This window comes from Populus nigra, chromosome 5 (assembly GCF_951802175.1).
Source record: "Populus nigra chromosome 5, ddPopNigr1.1, whole genome shotgun sequence".
NCBI lineage: Eukaryota > Viridiplantae > Streptophyta > Magnoliopsida > Malpighiales > Salicaceae > Populus > Populus nigra.
Genome location: NC_084856.1, coordinates 19,361,799 through 19,380,617, shown reverse-complemented (window position 1 = coordinate 19,380,617; position 18,819 = coordinate 19,361,799). Strand labels below are relative to the sequence as shown.

Genomic DNA, 18,819 nt, shown 5'->3' with positions numbered 1-18,819 from the left:
GTGAGATTTGAACTCGAGACCACCTGGTCATCAAGGCTCTGATACCATGTCAAAGAACCTTCTCAACCCAAAAGCTTAAGCTGTTAGGTGAAATCTCAAGATATGATTTATATTATTCTCTAGCAGGCTCAACATGGTTAATTTGACCATGCTAGCCCGAACATGATTTGGTCATCCTGTTCAAAACTTAATCTAACTCCCAAAAGAATTTTTGGTTCATGATTGTTTTAATCTTTGCTTAACCCTATCAGGCTCAACTGTAAATAATAAATTGTCAAAAAGATAAAATAAAATAAAAATATTGAAATAAAAAGACAATGCTATATTAGATTGAATTTGACTAAACTGTTAAATTTATAATTCAGATAATGATACAACCACAATGAGCTAACACAGGATAATCATCCATCCCGTTCATCTCCTTCCCATCTTTTCTCCCTGATTAGGGATGAGGAGGATGAAGCCCAGGACCGAATTGAAGAGCCATCTAAGAATTAGGGACAAAAATAAAAAAAATAATGAGTTATCAAAGAATTATGAAACAAATAAAAAGTTTGATGAGGGATCAAACTAAAAGGGAAAGCATGGTGTCTGTGTTACATGCGCTGACATGTGAGATGCTGGGATTGTTGTGGGAGAGCTCTCTCCCAGGGTGGCGCGCGGCGGCTCTGGATGCTATTTATTTTTCTATTTTTCTTCCCCACTCTTGATTTCCGCGGAGCACCTAAAAAAGAGAGGGAGAGAGATGGGAGAACACTTTAGCCGTAGTCATGTGAAAGAGGAAATTAGTTTTTTTCTATAATATAATGCATCGCATTTTTCAAGCTAAACACCAACTCGATCCCTAGTTCTAGGTTAGTTATACATAATATTTCTTGTGAATGAGATTTAATATTAATTTTTGAGGAATTAATTTAAACGATAAATATATTTATATATGTTCACCCTCATTTCAAATAGATCATCAAAAACCATAAAAAACCAATAAAAATTCAAAACTCCATGTGCAAGGATTGGTATCATTATATATATATATATATATATATATATATAGACATGGTCAAGGATATCCGGTCCGATCCATGATATTATTCTTCCCAGCTGCCATAATAAGGCACGACTGACTTTTCTCTTCACTCTTTTTTTTTTTTTTCTAATTTGATTTTTATGTAAGTGCTGACGTTTAGCGACAGTATCCAATATCACTAGGAGGAAAAAAAACAAAAAAAAATATGACGTCATCTATCCTACGTGGGTTCCAATGACGCTGACGTGTAATTCAAAGCCACCTTCGAACGACATCTCATTCTCCTACACCCAAATCCAGGCTTAAATCTCCAGGCTCTCCATTGACAACTGCTATCTTTGGCCTCAAGGAAGTGTCTCGTACGTGCCAGTATCCTATTGGTGGAGCTTGAAGGGATGAATCAGGCTGGACTGTAGATGATTAGGGTTTTGACCATGACAAAAAAAACGAAAAACAGTCAGCGAAGCCCAGGAGACTGTTGACGGCCGACTTTCAACTTTCAAGTAAGGAGTGGACAAAGGCTGTGACGGAAGCGATGACAAAAGCAATCGCACGTGGCAAGCTCTTATTAGAGGAGTGGTGCACGTGTCACGGTTCACAGGCTGCGCTCAGCCAAGGGCGGAAATCAAGCCCCCTGACAAACAAACTCCCACGTTTTGTCTGTAGATAAACACGGACCCCACGTGTCCTAAGAAATATGTCTTCTGTATTTGTCCTTTTCCAAGTCCTTTATAAAAGCTCGTTTCTCTCTGGGGAAGGCATCATAAACCATAAACATAAAGCAGAGCTAAAACAGGGAGCAGAAGAAGAAGAAGAAACAAGCACAAGCCAAGCAAGAAGTAGCTAGCTTAGAGCTCGAGCTCCAAGACACAGAAAAAAGAGTAGGAAGAACAATTTAAAAGCTGGGAATGAAGGTAAATGGATCAGCAGCAGCAGATCAGTTGGAGTTACCAGCTGGATTTAGATTTCATCCAACAGATGATGAGTTGGTGAATCATTACTTGATTAAGAAATGTGGAGGCCAATCAATTTCTGTTCCTATTATTGCTGAGATTGATCTTTACAAGTATGATCCTTGGCAGCTTCCAGGTAATTTTTTGGGATTTTTCAATGATTTCTTTAGAGTTTCAATTGTGGTTTTAAGATCAGATTTGAGTGATTGATTTAACTTGGAGAAAAGGGTTTTAGCTCAGCTTGTTTGATTTCTTGGTTTTTTTTAAAGATTTCAACTCGATTTTTAAATTTTAATATTCAGAAAAGAAAAGGTTTTTTTTTCTTTTTTGGATGAGATCTTCTTTACCATTCATTTTTTTAGAGTTACAGTCAAATGGATATTTCCTTACCTTCAAACAATTAAGTTTTATAGATAATAAAAACCCAGAAACCCAGAAATATTTCATGAATTTTCTTAGCCATTTGTTCATCAGTTTGATACATAGATCTATGATCTAAACAAGTGGACGAGAAAGATTTCAAAATTCTCGATTTGGTTTCCTGATTTTTTTTGGACGACTAATAATTATTTGGTAAATTTCCTTTTGTTTTTCAGAAATGGCACTGTATGGTGAAAAGGAATGGTACTTCTTTTCTCCAAGGGATAGAAAATATCCAAACGGTTCAAGGCCGAACCGGGCGGCTGGAACCGGGTATTGGAAAGCAACCGGAGCAGATAAACCCATTGGTCGGCCCAAACCACTTGGCATAAAAAAAGCACTTGTATTTTACGCCGGCAAAGCTCCCAGAGGAATCAAAACCAATTGGATCATGCACGAATACCGCCTTGCTAATGTTGATAGGTCTGCTGGCAAGAAAAATAACCTAAGGGTACTTCCTTTCTCCTTCTCCTTCTCCTTCTTCATCTTTTTAACCCATATATTAATTTATTGTATAATTTAGTGTAATTGACACGGAATATTTCGTTATTGCAGCTAGATGATTGGGTATTGTGCAGAATATACAACAAGAAAGGAAGCATAGAGAAGCATTTTCCTGCAGATAGAAAATCAATAACAAAGTATGCTGAAATGGAAGAGCAAAAGCCCAACATAAATGAAATGTCTGGTTACAAGAATGGAGGGTCAACAATGGGAGCACCAACGATGATGATGAGTAATAGCAATGACTTGTTAAATATGGACACGTCCGATTCAACACCAAGGTTGCATACAGACTCAAGTTGTTCGGAGCAGGTGCTGTCACCTGAGCTCACTTGCGAGAAGGAGGTTCAGAGCCAGCCAAAATCATGGAATGATCAGCTAGATAGTGCATTTGATTTCAACTTCAATTACATTGATGATGGCTTCCAAGACGACCCTTTTGCCTCACAAGTTCAGTTCCAAATGGACCAGCTCTCACCTCTGCAGGACATGTTCATGTATTTACAGAGGCCGCTTTGATTTTATATCACCAGAAAAAGAAAAAGAAAAAAAGACTACATATTAATTTTATAGGTAAAAATAGCACACATCGTTGTATTCTTGCATGTGGGCCCGGACAATCTTAGCCTGGAGTCTGCAGATGGAGGTGACATTTGTGGGAGATCAAAGGGATGGAGTCTCAGATTCTGACCTGGGATTGTATTATATGAAGCTGGTGAGGGAACATGGCTGGATTAATCAGCATTAGTGATGTTAATATGTAATTGTAATGATTCTTGTAGGGAATTCTTGTAGGATTGTACAAGAATTTATTTCATTAATTTCAAAAATTAGTGAAATTCAAGAAAGTTAAAGGAATTTAAGTGGCTTATGATTGTTTATATTCTATTTTTGTGTGGCCAGAGTTATCATTTTTCATTAATACTCTTAAGATTTGCCTTTGCCGCACAAAAAAAATAATGCTAAAATATTGTTATTATATTTTTAAAAAATAAAAAAAAATAATGACTCACAAAACTCTAAGTGAGATTATCAAAACTCTTTGAGTAATATAATGAGAGGATAAGATTATCCAATAGAAAAAAAAAATATATATATATATATAATAATTTAATTTGTTTAAAAACTTCAAAATTTAAAGGACAAAATAAAAAATAACTTCTAGAAAAACCTATACCAACCTAAATCATTAGGGTTAGGAATAACTGAAGAAAATAATGAAATGTATATTTTAAAATGAACAACTTAAAGTATATAACTAAGAAGAAAATAATGTCAACTCATAAATTTTTCAAACTCATGATTTTAGGTAGTGAAAAAACATATAAAATTTTGACTTATTTTAAAAAATAAAAAGATCTGGTTGGCTTGGGTTAACTCAAGCCAACTCACTCAATTTATAACTCGATAATTATCCTGGATTGACTCTTAAATAAGGATTAGAAACAATGAAAAAAATTAAAGAGATCAAATTTTAATAAATAAAATATTAAATGATGAAATAAAAAAAATAAAGGATAAAAAATAGTAATTTAGAGAATAAAAACCTCATTTAAAAAATAATTTCATAAATTGAAGTGAATGCGGAGACTTTTAAGTTTTAAACACCTATGCTTGTTGTTGAAAAATGATAAATAAATAATAATAAAAATAATAAAAAGAATCAAGTTTAAGAAGATTGATATATTTAATTAAAAAAACGATATAAATTTTAATGTGGGCTCTTTTTTCAAGAATTGAAAATTATTGAATTTGAATCAAAGTTTGAAGAATGCAAGAGGCTGTGATTGCTTTTAGTCCGGCAGTATTTATTTTTTTAACATTTAAGGTATGGTAATAATTATTTTTTAAAATGTTTTTAATATGGAAACATATTAAAATAAATTATTTTATTTTTAAAAAATTATTTTTAACATTAGTATTTTAAAAAAATTTAAAAATATAAAAAAATACAAATTTTTAAAAATACCATTTAAAATGAAATTTCAAAATGCCACTTTGTGAACAAGAAAAAAAAGAATTTATATAAATTAAAAAAAAATAAAAATGCAAGTGATGGCGATGTGATGGCGATGGGCTTATGAGGGGATGAACATGAAGAATAAGCCAAAAGTAAGTAAACACATACTTTCATGCGGGCTTGACAGACAAATAATTCAACGTTCGTTTCATACGATGTGTAACTGCAAGATTTGAAAATTGTGGCCATAGAAGAACAACCATCGTTCATATTGCCTTCCAGCAAGTTGGTTTATTGGGTTGGTGAAGGTGCATCCATAATCACTGTCCATGTTGACAGTCTTGCCAAGTTTAACCTAAAAGAAGTATTATCTTATTGATTTTCTATACGAACCAGTTGATGGTGGATGCAGAAAGTAGAACAATTCGCGCACTTTGAATTTGAAGATCCAGAAGCAGTGAAAGTAAAACGACTCTGTATTTTGTTAAATATTTATTAATTATAACTGTGGGCTATGTATGATTCACCGTTTCACAAATACATACTTTACAAGGATCATTATGCTGCACATAATGTATGAAGAACACAATGCTAGGGACTAACAGCTTAGACGCTTTTTGTACAGGGCTTTTGTTTTTAATGATTATAACATCCCTCATTCTGATCAAATGATGAAACTTTTGGATTTAGGAAGCCTGTTGCAATTTCCAGGGGCCCATCCAATCCGTTCTTTCTCGTTGTCATAGATCACCACTCTGTCTTGCATTGATATGTCTAATAAAACCACATGAAAGAAAGATTAAAAGAATTTTAAGTTCAATCAATCCTAGGTTTATAATCTCAATTCTTCAAGCTATGTTCCGAATTATACAGAAACTCTCACCTCCAATGACATTTAGATCATTCAGCCCTACTTCTGTGCCATTTAGAATTCCCAGGCAAGCATTTCCCTTGGACTGGAAAAAAATATTGTCAGCATTCATTGACATGCGAAGGCTCCTTCTAATTGAGCTATAAATTAAACTTGAAGAATCAAAGGTGGGGAAACTATTGAAGGGTGGACTTACTGATATTATGAGGTAAGCTTCTGGTGGGAATTCAAGCTCAGTTTTAGATTTCCTTTCATTCGTGAAGCTCAATGCAAAGGTCTTGAAGTATTTCTTGACATCACGTATGCTTTTGAAAGGTTTCCGGCCTTTCCAACAAAGTGGGAGTGTTTGATCATCCAATGCCTCTCTTAAAGGTTCCCCGGATAATTCTTTCTTCAGCTGAAAAAAAATATGGCATGAATATAGGACGTTGAGATTTAAACGATGGTTTAATACTGGAAGTAATCTGAGCTTCAAGCCAAATTGGGAGAAAACATTGTTTTTTAACTTCCAAGCATCAGAAGCATATGGCAACTTATAACTGTCTAGCAGATAGACAATTAAGATAATGACCAAGGGGAACTGCAAGTTTAAGGCAAAAAGAATCTTTTCTCATAGTATATAACATACGATTCATTTGAAAATAATATCAGGTATTCACAATAAATACTGCAGCCGACTAAAGTACATGATACTAGACCAACCCTGCTCTTGCTGTACTAATGCAAATGCCAGGCTCTTTATCTAACATTTATGTTTGTCTTGTTTTACTAGATTTCTGCCGCTCACCAGAGAAATTAGACCTTGATATGCCTGAGAATTAAGGTATGTATAAGATGCCCCACTGTCAAAAGTTGTGAGCAGGTTTTTGAACCCGGTAGTTTTCCCATCAAAAGTTAATTCAGCGAGTCCAGGAGAGTAATGTTTCCTGCCATGCACGATGAGCATTTACCATAAGAACATAAAGATATGAATATAAAAGCTAAACTTTAAAAACATGAAAGGAAATCCTCGAGGCCTAATTACACATCTGGTGACATTGGTGTCCAAGCTACACGAGACGAATCATAAAGATCATCCCCGAAGAAGAGGAATCCTCCACCATGCCCACTTAAGCAGTGGCCGATCACATTTCTCACCAAACCCAGACTACTAAGCTGTGAGACAATGCTAGACTTTCCCTTGCCAAGGCCGAGCACTCCGTCTATGGGATGATGAGATCCGCCTGGAAACTGATCATATCCACATCTGTTTGAGGGGAAAAAGAACGAAGAGAGAACAAATGATTTACATTATGCATACTAGCCAACCAACTGAAAATTGCATTGCGTCTCATAAAGTTTTAATAAAGAGAGAAAGCAAAGAAAACAACCCAAGGGCCAGAAGAGGACTATGGCGCTTTTCACTTGTAAAATTGAGATTAAAGGTATCCCTGACAAGTACGCCAAAGGATGAGCCACCATCAGCATACTCAACCTCATAGTCACACTGCCCTGGGTTTTCACATCTGTGGTCACCGTTAGAGTGCAAGGATTGACAAATGGGGTCCATACAAGGTACTAGATTGTTACGGGGTCGGTAATATGGATGAGGAGCCTGTAAATGAAAAATAATTAAGGTATCTGCTATGCTAAGAACATAACTTCATTTGTTTAACACACAGCATAGAATATCGAAAACTAATTAGAATCACATGCAAGTTTGACAGACAGTGATAATTCAAGATTAACTGAGCTGGAAGGAGCATAATTGCGTTTAACAAAGCAGCAGAGGTTTACAGAATTACCATAAAACAAGTTACAAAATTATGCTGAAACTAACCACATCCGAGAAAGCTCAAGAATCAAGGAGTTCAAGTTATCGCATGCTACCATCCATTTATATGTTAATGAAAATTGGAAAAACAATTAGGGAGTCATATCCGAGTGGCAGCATCATACAATAATTCCGTTCTTCAGGTTTAACTTAAGCCTCAAGGACAAGATACATACAATCTTCTAGACATCGTAGTACTGACCATGCAGGTTGGACCATTTGATTATATGACCAACAACAAGAAACGAATGCTAAATGGTTTTTTTTTTCATAAATTGTCATTAAATTGGTTGAACGAAACAGAGAAAACCTGTTATAATGATTTTTACCTCTGTGCATTGGACACAGGGAGCATCACACTGGAGCCATGTAAGGTCACTTCCAGTATCTACATCAAGAAAGTAGGGTTTTGAGGGTTGGCCAATGTTGAGAGTCACATTATAGTACCTACAAAATGGAACTCTGTGATTTCAGTAACAAACGATTGAGTTCAAGAAGGTCCAAACAAAGCCTTATGTAGTTACAGTCCAGAATCCAGAGGAACACCAACTGAAGGACTCCATGAATTATTGCATAGCTATCAAGCAAGGTTTTCAAATTTCAGTCGATAAATTACGAAGAATCAGAGACAAAAGTCCTAATATCATTACATGATAACACACAGAACATGCGATTATCACTTACTTGGCAAAGAAACAAGGAAAACAACAAGAAGTCAAAACCCAGTTCAGTTATGCCCTTACCCATTAGGATAGACATTCCCATGAAGCGGTAACACAATGGATGATGGAACTCTATTGATCAACATTGATGAAGCCATTGTTTCACCTGATATCATAGCCTTTCTCCACCTTTTCTGCCTATCATCACTAGTAACTGATGACCCCAAAAATAAAAATAGCACTAAAACCCCCACCACACAAAAACCCTCCTTTTCTTTTCCCATTTCTCTCTTTTTGACAGTCAGTGAGTTAATTATTGCACCACAAATGTTTGGTAGAATATCTGAATGAAAAATAAGACCTGGTCAATCCACTTGTTTTTGTTTATTTTTAAAAGCCCATATGAGTCCAAATTTGGTTTGTATTGACATGGGGTCTTTTGCTAGGAGATTAAGGATTCATGGGCATTGCTCGTTCTTGAAATTTCGCTTAATTACCTATAAAAATCGATATTTCTTCAAATGTGGTGTTCTTTTATTCTCTCTCCAAGGAGACAGGAGGATCATGTTAATGGATTTCGAACTAATTTTTTTTTGGGAATAAATGCAAAGGCAACTAAAAGAATTTGCAGGAAGTTAAGGTATATAATTTGCCTTTTCATCTAAGCACAAAACACTATAATAGATGGCAAGGCATATTCAGATACTCTGTTTTAGCTTGAATTATTATTGACAATTTCTCGGAACCTTCCATGAGAGGGACATTTGCATCAAAAGCCAAATCCTTAAAATGGAACGCTATACCTCGAACGCTGCGGCAATTTCCCTTTTGTTCTTTTTCCATGTACAATTTCTTTCCCCTTATAGCTTCACTTTTCCATTTTCCATGACAATTTTTATTCTTTATCTACAGAGAGGAGGGTGACAACCCCAACTACACCCTAATGTAACAAAGAATACAAACTCTCAACAACTTGATTAAAAATAGTTTGGAATTAAATATACATTTACAAGTATAGCTAAAAGTGTCATAGGGATTTCTTTTAAGATTTTTTTATTTAAAAATTCATCAAAATATTATTTTTTATTTTTTAAAAATTATTTTTAATATCAATATATCAAAAAACTTATATAAAAAAATATTAATTTTAAGTAAAACAAATTTAATTTTTTAAAAAACATCGCTCGCGTTTCCAAATTGCTCCCGAGTGCAAGATAGGGGCGGTATCTTGACCCATCCAATTTTTTTTTCAAAGTAAAAAAATAATGCTAAGATGATGTAAACATTTTAATAAAAATAAAAAAAATATATGAGACTCGGGTTATTAACTTAACTGGATTTAATAAGCTCAACTAATTTAAATAATACAAGTAAAAAATGCAACAACAATAAAAAAAATTGACAATTGTAAAAAATATATAAAAAAAAAACCCTCGAGCCTGTCCAAGTTAGCATTCCAAATCTACAACTCTATTGTTATACTAGGATAACCTCGTTTAAAGCAAACTAAACAAATAATGAAATTCAATTATAAAACAACTCTAATGTTAAGGGTGAAACCAAAAAAAATATTTTTAAAAAAATAAAATATTTATGTCAATTCAGGTTGACTCATTAATCTCGCAATCATAAACATAAGATTGTGATAACTTTTTAGAAAGAAAAACAAAAACAAAAGCACGAAGATCAATTATTAATAAATTAAATGTTAAATGACGAAATTGAAAAAAATAATTAAAAAGTTGCCTAAAAAACTAAAGTCGACACATGTTAACTTTCAAAACCCGTGATTTTGGTCAGGAGCTTAAGACCAACACCATATAAGGAAAACCCTAAAAAAATAATGAAGCAAAATTATAAATTAATAAAATGTTAGGGGATGAAATTAAAAAATAAATGTAATAAAAAAAGATGCAAAAAAAATGATAAAAAGAATAAGAAGTATATTTGATAAAAAAAAAAATAATTTGAAATCAAATGTTGAAGGATGAAATTGAAAATAAAATTTTATTAGAAAAAAAAACAAACAATAATAAAAAAGATGAGAACCAAATTTGATAAAAAAATTAAATGAAACCAAATGAATGACAATTTTTTTTAAAAAAAAGATAAAAACAAAACAAATAGAAATTAAAAAAATAAGGATTGAATTGAATACAAGAAATAAATGAAAGGAAACCTCTAAATTTTTACAAGAAGAGTGGAAAAAAAAGAGGCGGAGAAAAAACTCCATCCAAGCTCAACCACTCCTTTGTCGTCCACACACACGGCACCAGTGGAAAGAACATGTCAAGCCACTTCAGACGCTACCCTGAAAGGCAGCATTTTGACATGGGATGATGCAATATGAGCCGCTTGAAGGGCACGGATGTCACCCTCGCGCACGTGCCAACAACCTTTTTTTAACTATCATCTTAATTGATGAAAAGATCAAATCGCCTTGTCCAACCTACTAGTTACAAAAATATCTTAATGAAAATACGCAAATACCCCTTGTTGTAAGTTTTAGTTTTTTTTAAAGGTATAAAGGTCTTTACACTATGCTTTCAAAATATAAAAAGATAGGATTAACTCTAATCAACCTTCTAATAAATTTTACTTTTAAGAATAATATAGTCTTATAAAATGATTTTGAAGTGTCGAAAGATCAAATTATTCTCAATCCATAGCATTATGCCCAATAATCATGTTAAAAATAATCATGTTAATTACCCCTAATAGCAAGTTAAATCTTTTTTTTTCTTGTTAAAAGGGTTAAAAAATACTTATACTAGCACGGTGAACAATAATTTGTGTTTATATGCATAATGTTTTCTTCATAGCCTTTTTTTTCAAAACAAATAATCTTAATATATTTTATTATCTGTGAATTAAAAGGTAACAAGCTAGCAAGTAAAAAACTTGTTGCATGCGAGAATAATGCTTTTAGCCCCTTTGTTTAGTGCTTAGGGAAAAGAAAGTTCAGGATAATTCATTTGACTAGTGATGAAACAAGATTTTATTAGCATATTTTTTATATATCCTTACCAAGAAAATATCGGATAAAAAAAAATACAGGTATAAATCTTCATGAATTCTTGAGTGTGTTGAATTCACACATGCCAACACCAAACTATCTTATTATACTTAAAAATAGCGATATTGAATAAATATCATATTTCTGAAGTATACCATGGTCAAACTCTGTTATTTTATCAATTTTTTTGTGCCTATATCTATTAACTATTTTTTAAAAAACATTTACTGTGCTAATAGCTCAATTCATCCTAAATAGTGAAGTGCCATATGGGATCACTTGTTCTGCACACCATATTACTAGAGACTTCGATGAGTTAAGTCCTATGACTTTGTTTTACTCTATATAACAAATTAATGGTGCAATTGAAACTTCTGGTAGATTGGGACCGGATTTAAGACTTGTATGATAATTATATATATATATAAAAGCGAACCAGATCAACAAATCACATAGTCAAGCTGATCATGAATTGATAGAAATGCACTATCATGCTAATGTTAGCACTGAACATATTGTTCATCATTGAGCAACACAAAAAAAAAAAATACAAGTAGAGACTAATCCACTTATTCTCCATCAAACAAGTAACTCATCACCCTTTGCTGGCTAATCTCAAGACCAAGAGAATGAAGACCGAAAGCTTTAAATTTATCAAACTATTATAGAACCAAAGCAGCAAGTATAATACAGTTATGCAACCAATGGAAATGATGAGACAGCCATCAGAAAATTCCAGACAAACCACTAAATTTGCGGTTAATTATCCTGCCAGGTATGTCTTGTTATAGTTTGTCTTTAATCCATTTATCATTATTAAGAAGAAAGACAGCGATGATAAAATCACGACCAATCTACAGATGATGTTAAGGTTTCCAAATATATGAGAGCGAGATAAAAGAGAGAATACAAGATCAGGTAAAAAAAAACTGATTAGAGATGAGATCTGTATTCTTCAGAGTTCATATTACTAAAGAAAAGACATTTGATCTCACCTAGTGACTAAATTGTGGTAAAGTTTAACTAAAGACCTGGTCATGCAATTAGATAAGCATTTCAAGAACCACAAAACTTTACAAGCAATGATTTTGTAAACAGAAGGAGAAAAAAGAATTCGAACTATCATGGCTAGAATAAATAGAAGATAGAGCAAAAGGAAAGTGGTATAACATTTCCTATCCATGTTCAAAAAACCGAAACTGATGGACTGAAAAAGCTAATAAAAACACCATCAAGCTAAATGCCACTTAAAAGTTTGAAAAAAAGAGAGAAAAGAATAGCATTACCCCGTCCTTTAATTCCCTCGGTCAAGTTTTGGATGTCTTCCCTTTGGTTGTTACCATCACTTTTGCGTTTCTGAGGCTTTTTCTTCTTGAAATGTGGCCTGCATTGCTGCCAGTCCTGTGGAGGTCATGATGAAATGGTTTCTGCAACTGATGGTGATTTGGATCTTGTAAACCTCCCTTGACCAGCACCAATTGCCCATTTTTGCTTTTTCTGAAGATCATGTTGCTGCCTTTTCTGCTTAAGCTGAATCTGTGGAGACAATGGTACATTGACAGTTTGAGATGCAGCTGATAATGATTTAGGTGGCCTTCCTGGGCCACGTTTCTTGGGCTGTTGCTCATTGTGACTCTGATGGCTTGAGGATATTTCTCTTACTATGAGTTTTGTACTGGTCATGGCTTTAGGCCTTTGCCCTTGAATATGCAATGGCAGCTCCTTGTGATGATCTTCACCATCTACAGGTAAAAATTTCCCCTTAGCTGTATCCATAACAGGCTTTAGCTTAGGACGCCTCCCTCGAAGTTGATATGCCAGTTGACTTCCCTGTTTATTTTGGTCTGGTAAGGGTTGTGATTCTTCCATTGTTTTATCCATAATCTCTTCAGCTTGGGAAGAGCATTGCACTCGAAACTGTAGTTGCTGTTTCTGCTGAGTTTGAATAGAATCCCCTGCTGATGTTAGTTTGTGCTGTTTTGGATTTTCTAGCATTTTGACTTCATCAGATGTTACTGGTGCAAGCTGAGATCTGAGAAGCCCTTTCCTACCCTGATCTTTCAGTTCCTGCTCCACTGATTGAGATGATTTCTCCACTTTCTTTGGTTTTCTCTTTTGAGGTCTTTCAGGGATTGGATGATCTAGTTTCCGCTGTCTGTCTGAATCAACATCATTTGCATCTGTTGGATGTGCTGGATTGGATTCACATGCCTTTGTGCCACGATACCATAGTTCCCTCCGGGGCAGCTCCATTTCTACTTTCTTTCTCTTGCCACAACCCTTCTTTTGCTGATTCGTTAATCGCGATGATTCATGTACCACCAAAATTTGCTTTGGATCTTGAAGCATTTCAATGTTATGGAGTTGCTGATCAGAAGTAGCTCCAGCTGCACCTGATTCAGATTTGTTCTTGGATGCCCTTTGCTCCGGAGGGTGTAATTCTTTCTCTTGTATTTTCTGCTTTATCTGGCATTGTTGCTCTGAAGTGATCGTTTCAACCTCTATATGCCTTTCCTTGACTGATAGTTCAAGATTCTGCCCTTTCACGAGCTGCATTGATTCCATAGCCACACAATTCATTTTGTCATATCTATAGAATGGTATGTTCTATGGTACTATATTTAATATCATTGATAATTTGAAGTCAGTTCTATATTATCTTCAGTCTGTTTCATATCATCTCCGATTATAATAAATGATAGAAAAGGAATGGAAGGCCTAAGAAAACACATGAGCAATTAAAGATAAAAACGAACATGTCATGATGCCTACCACAGGCTCGAGTTTCTTTGCATCGCCACAAGGAACAGCACACTGCAGCCGTTGTTGGGAAAATCGCTCCACCGTAACCTCAAATCCTGGAGGCCTCTCAGGCTCAACCTCGTCTCTATCTATAGTGATGTCCTCAGCAGGTGTCAATTCTCCATCAGCAGACAAGTTTTTTCCCAAAGCCTTTTTTAGCTCAGGGACATCTAATCGCTGCTCCAGCTCAACACGCAGTTCAACATGCTCCAAATTGACGGGAGTCTGAAGGTCCTCTACAATTGTGCTATGATGCTCTGATCTCTGCTCCAGATTCAGCTCCTGGGGTTCCAAAGAACCTGCAAATGAACAAGACTTGGACCCCTTTTCTGGGTCATGAAGTTGTAGATAGCCTTTAAAACTAGGAAAATCTTGATGTTTCTCCACCTCCAGTTGCTGTGAGTGCATGATTTGCTGAGTAGGAGAAACACTAATTTTTTCTGGCCAGTATTTCGATGGGAAATCATGATTTCCAGGTAAAGCCTGCCTTTTCTGGTTATGAAAAGATTCCTGCAATGCTGTTATTTGAACTTCTGCAGTTCTTTTGAGTTTAGGAAGCTCAAATTGTTGATTCTGCTGAAGTTGCATTGGATCTTTGGGTACATAATCAGAATGTGGCAATGCTTTTGGCTCTGATTCATGAATATTGGCTATTGCTTCCATTGAATTCAAACAGCTAAGAACATCCATCAGCTCATGCTCAGCTTCTGTTAACTTCTTCCACACATTTATACACTTTTCCTAGTGATCAAAGTAAATTAAACAAACAATTAAAACGTGTTTCATGGGACAGAATAAGACGAGTTTTACATATTAGTAACCAATTTTCCAAGTTTAACATGTGAATAACTAATACTCCAGTTTTAAACTTTCACCTTCAGAGTATGAAATAACAATGAAGATCCAACATGATCTAATTGTTGACTTGTCTGAGAAGAACTTGGCATAGCTATCATGTCTTTATCTCGAACAGGTTGTCCAGAAACCTCCGATGCATGGCTGTTAATTAATCAGAAACGGAGAAGGGATAAGAATAAAGTAACAAGAAAGACTGTAAGATACAATGTTGCAAAGTAAGAAAAGAGCAAACCTAATGTCAGTAGAATTGTTCCCCACTTTATTATCTTGTTCTTGCAATCCCTTTTCCTCTCCAATCACTCCAACTTCTTTTCCTCGTGTTTCAATCTGCATAGGAATGGTTCTAACATGTGTTTGCTCTGATTGATAATGTTCGTCAGCATACAAATCTTGTGGAACCTTAGGTCGAATTTCGCCTATAATTTCTTCATTTTCAGGACGTTCAACATGATGCAGGTCTACAGTTACTTTACTTTGACGTTCAGTTTCCACTTGATCTTCAGTCACTTGGGGTTCTTCTTGTTGTAATTGACTTCGCTCTTCAGTTGCCTCAGTTTCCCTCATTTGGATATGAACTTCTTTTTCATGTCTTCCCTCATCTACTCCAGCAGGTTGCTGGTATCTATCTTCTACAATCACTTTTGACTGTCCTTCAACAACTTGAGAAAAATTCTCAGTGGTCATCTCAAACCTCTCTTCCTCATATACCCTAAGCTGATCTTCTTGTAAATGGTTCTGGTATTCAACGCCTTCACTTTGAGCTGCTTGTGATTCTTTTGCTTTATCACTTTCAGGTTGATCTTCTATTTCTATAATTGCATTCTGATCTTCTTGAACTTGAACTCCTTCATTGACCTTTTGCAACTTATTACTTCTCCGATCCAGTTCATATTGCACCGACTGCTTCTTTCCCTGCTTTAACTTAGCAGGGGAACCAGAGTCCTCAGCTGGAAGCATGTAACGATTCTCAGATGTAAAAACTATTTCTTCCTTCTCCACAAGTTTCTCTAATTGTTCAATTAGTTTAGCCACATGAACAACCTGAAAAACATCATACTTTCTCATGATAAACTGTGATATTGCATCCTTGGTCGATCCCCCTTCTTCATTTAAATCCATAATTGCCTCATGCACCATCTGAATGGAAAAATCAAACCAATTGAAAACTAGTCAATGAAAACTTCATTCTTCCTTTGTTTCTCTTTAAAAAGGGCAGGACTCGAACTAGAGACCAACATGGCTACACTCATAGGTATCACGAAAACAATTTCTAGAGAAGCAGACACAAAGGAAAAGGGAACATACGACAGGGTATACTGGGTGATCTGGAGTGTGGTCTATGGTGGCCAGCTGCTGTTTGATGTGCAGCATTTTGGTTTGGTCTTGGCTAGCCATTTTCACAATCATGTCATCCACATCAAATTTTAGTCCCTGTGCATGGAATTACAAATCAAAACAAATCAGCAATACGTTAAGCACCCACCAACACCATAAGCCCACAAAAAGAAATAGCATGTTCAAAAATTTCCATAAGCCTACAAATATAACAATTATAACCTGTATCTTCATTTTCTTTCCTCACAGCTTAAGAGTCAAGTCTGGGCTCACATTAACTAGATTAGTGCATCTAAATTGTCATGATTACCACTAGCAGCACAATGGGTATTGCATGGTAATAATCTCTTCCTTCGGACTAGTGCTCCCTCATTCACACAAAATTGGCATCATGATTTATAGCTATCACGAAGGGATCCCACTTTCATTCGAGTGAAAAAGAATGTTATAGAAATACCCAAATTGCTTGCATAGCAGGAAAAAATCGGTATATGTCAAAAGCACAATTCAAAACCATTTTCTTATAAAACAAAAAAATACCAAACAGTTGTTTTGCTTTTCTTGTGATGTTGATGGCGGAACAGTGTAAGCAACAGGTTCAATGGGGGCTACCACAAAGCAAAAGAAAAGCAAAAGCAGTGAAATATAAATTATAGTAATTAGAAAAGAGACAAACATGAGCAGAAGCATTCTCTGTTACCCCCATCCGTTTTTTTCACCTCCTGCAACAATTAATCAGTAAAATTGGACTCAATCAACGCTTGTCCAATAAAAACTAGAACGTTGACAATCTGACCGAAACAGCAACGGTATAAAAAAAAACTGAAAGAAACCCAATTTAGAAACAGAGCTGTTACAATCACTGATGATTATTATTATGTTAGCCCAGTAACTGAAATTCATGCCAGGTTACTCCAATAGGAAGAAAATAGGGTTTCGCTGATTTTCTCGTTACAAACACGTTTGATGGCTAGCTTGGAATTTATTGCAAAGTATACTGACAAGGGTTTCTATTAAGTTTGCTTAGATTTGTGGGCCCACGACTTTCTTTTTATCTGTTAAAAAAAGAAGGTACGCGTGTCTCAAAAAGTTAAAAAAGGAAAAAAAAAACCTTAGACTACAAAATAGAATTATTATAATTTAATTAGATCAAAAAATAATTCTTAAAAAAATCCCTTCAAGCTCCACTTGAGACTGGCAATGATCGCTGCAGCACATGATAGGCTATCGTTCCCATTTTAGCTTGTTCGCAGACATTATTACACTTCTTCACCAGTTGTTTTACCATCTTCTTCATTAAAGGCCACTAAAACACAATCTTGAATCTCCCGTAAGAGTTGTGTCTCCTAGCATGGCTTTCTATACAAGAATTATGAATTGTTTTAACTGCCTTTTCTCTCAGGTCATCTTCTTTGCCGATCACAATTCTCCTTTTATACGTGAGTATATCAGCTGTAAAACTATATTCAGGCCAATTGTCGGCTCCTGCCAATCTCCCATCAATTATTTCCTGCAACTGAGAATCTTGCTTGTAGGTGTCCATAATCTCCTTGTACCATGTTGGAACCACTGCTACAATAGGATCGGATTAATCCTCCTTCTTGAAAGATAATCTCATCTTTATTAAACCGAATAGGATCCGCGAGTAAAGTCTTAGCAGCCAATCCACTCCCAAAACCATGTTACACCTCCCTAAATTCAAGATCCTCATGTCTGCTTGGAATTGATGTCCTTGCGTTAACCATTAGAATTTTGTACAGAATAAACTATACCTCATGACATTTTCATTGGCCACAGTTACTGCTAATACAGTTTCATTGGCCATAATTACTGCTAATACAGTCGTTTTTTCAATGGTAGTACTCTTCATCTCACGGTTACTGCTAGTAGAGTTTCAGTGGCCATAATTACTGCTAATACAGTCGTTTTTTCAATAGTAGTACTCTTGCTTAGTCAAGTTCTTGTACCAATGTTCCGGATTTCAAGATCTTCAATGTTGGTTTAATGTCCTCCTTGAAGCCTCTAATAAAGCTGGATATATAGTACGATACTGGTAGTGAAGAATTCAAAGTGCTTATTAGGGATTTAAGCTCCTCAAACCTTTCAATACACTCTTCTACTCCCTTATCGTGTACCAATTTGTTAAACTCCTCTACCACATGCTCTCTGCTGCCAAATCTGTTACAAAGGCATCGAACAAACCCCTCCCAATTTGTAAGGTCATGGTCACCTACCAAAAATTCTTCAAACCATACCTCTGCCTTGCCTTCCAAGAAAAGTGAAGCAATTTCTACCCATTGATGAACCGGAGTAATTAAAATGCAACTTGAAAAATTTCCTATATTTTTTAATCCATCTTCGTGGATTATCTCCATGAAACGTGGACAACTCCACTTTAGGCAAAGCTACATTGTACCCACCCGATGGCCTTTATTAATTCCCACATTTTCCTCTGGATTATGATTCTGCTGTAGATGCACCATTTCCCTGGCGTTAACTTGATTCCTGTCATCCCTTTCTACCTCCATTCCAGTCATAAATGTCTGAATGATAGTCATCTTGGTTTCCATTTGTGCCTTTAGTTGTTCATTCAACTGG

At 35.3% G+C, this 18,819-nt stretch overlaps 3 protein-coding genes across 4 annotated transcripts; 1 reads left to right on the top strand and 2 right to left on the bottom strand.

Moving 5' to 3' along the window:
* The first annotated feature begins 1,774 nt into the window (after positions 1 to 1,774).
* LOC133693537 (NAC domain-containing protein 2-like) lies at positions 1,775 to 3,785 on the top strand. The gene is made up of 3 exons (XM_062114767.1): positions 1,775 to 2,116; positions 2,577 to 2,851; positions 2,956 to 3,785. Exons 1-3 carry the CDS (start codon positions 1,936 to 1,938, stop codon positions 3,421 to 3,423), a joined length of 924 nt encoding a protein of 307 aa, XP_061970751.1. The 5' UTR covers positions 1,775 to 1,935; the 3' UTR covers positions 3,424 to 3,785.
* A 1,558-nt stretch (positions 3,786 to 5,343) lies between these two features.
* Positions 5,344 to 8,794, bottom strand: LOC133693709 (aspartic proteinase Asp1-like). The gene is made up of 8 exons (XM_062114990.1): positions 8,292 to 8,794; positions 7,878 to 7,995; positions 7,106 to 7,329; positions 6,760 to 6,981; positions 6,523 to 6,661; positions 5,932 to 6,132; positions 5,748 to 5,820; positions 5,344 to 5,638 (listed from the first exon to the last, which is right to left on the bottom strand). The coding sequence occupies exons 1-8, from the start codon at positions 8,492 to 8,494 to the stop codon at positions 5,529 to 5,531; spliced, it is 1,290 nt and encodes a 429-aa protein (XP_061970974.1). The 5' UTR covers positions 8,495 to 8,794; the 3' UTR covers positions 5,344 to 5,528.
* Positions 8,795 to 11,679: 2,885 nt separating this feature from the next.
* On the bottom strand, positions 11,680 to 17,190 carry LOC133693867 (uncharacterized). Of its 2 annotated transcripts, none has more exons than XM_062115223.1 (6): positions 16,898 to 17,190; positions 16,192 to 16,317; positions 15,119 to 16,023; positions 14,904 to 15,027; positions 13,999 to 14,769; positions 11,680 to 13,776 (listed from the first exon to the last, which is right to left on the bottom strand). In XM_062115223.1, the coding sequence occupies exons 1-6, from the start codon at positions 16,925 to 16,927 to the stop codon at positions 12,637 to 12,639; spliced, it is 3,096 nt and encodes a 1,031-aa protein (XP_061971207.1). In that variant the 5' UTR covers positions 16,928 to 17,190; the 3' UTR covers positions 11,680 to 12,636. The 2 variants fall into 2 exon arrangements, with proteins under 2 accessions (XP_061971207.1, XP_061971208.1); XM_062115224.1 differs by lacking the exon at positions 16,898 to 17,190 and adding an exon at positions 16,444 to 16,868.
* Positions 17,191 to 18,819: the final 1,629 nt, after the last annotated feature.

Excerpts from the sequence above, each read along its gene's own strand:
- LOC133693867 (XM_062115223.1), bottom strand. The coding sequence starts at position 16,927 with ATGGGGGTAACAGAGAATGCTTCTGCTCAT. Across the intron at positions 16,318-16,897 it reads CAGAGAATGCTTCTGCTCAT|GGACTAAAATTTGATGTGGA; the intron begins GTTTGTCTCTTT and ends TTCCATGCACAG. Across the intron at positions 13,777-13,998 it reads CAAAGAAACTCGAGCCTGTG|CTCGTGAAAGGGCAGAATCT; the intron begins GTAGGCATCATG and ends GAATCAATGCAG.
- LOC133693709 (XM_062114990.1), bottom strand. The coding sequence starts at position 8,494 with ATGGGAAAAGAAAAGGAGGGTTTTTGTGTGGTGGGGGTTTTAGTGCTA. Across the intron at positions 6,662-6,759 it reads ACACCAATGTCACCAGATGT|GAAACATTACTCTCCTGGAC; the intron begins GTAATTAGGCCT and ends CGTGCATGGCAG. Across the intron at positions 6,133-6,522 it reads ATCAAGGTCTAATTTCTCTG|CTGAAGAAAGAATTATCCGG; the intron begins GTGAGCGGCAGA and ends ATTTTTTTTCAG.
- LOC133693537 (XM_062114767.1), top strand. The coding sequence starts at position 1,936 with ATGAAGGTAAATGGATCAGCAGCAGCAGATCAGTTGGAGTTACCAGCT. Across the intron at positions 2,117-2,576 it reads TGATCCTTGGCAGCTTCCAG|AAATGGCACTGTATGGTGAA; the intron begins GTAATTTTTTGG and ends TTTGTTTTTCAG. Across the intron at positions 2,852-2,955 it reads GCAAGAAAAATAACCTAAGG|CTAGATGATTGGGTATTGTG; the intron begins GTACTTCCTTTC and ends TCGTTATTGCAG.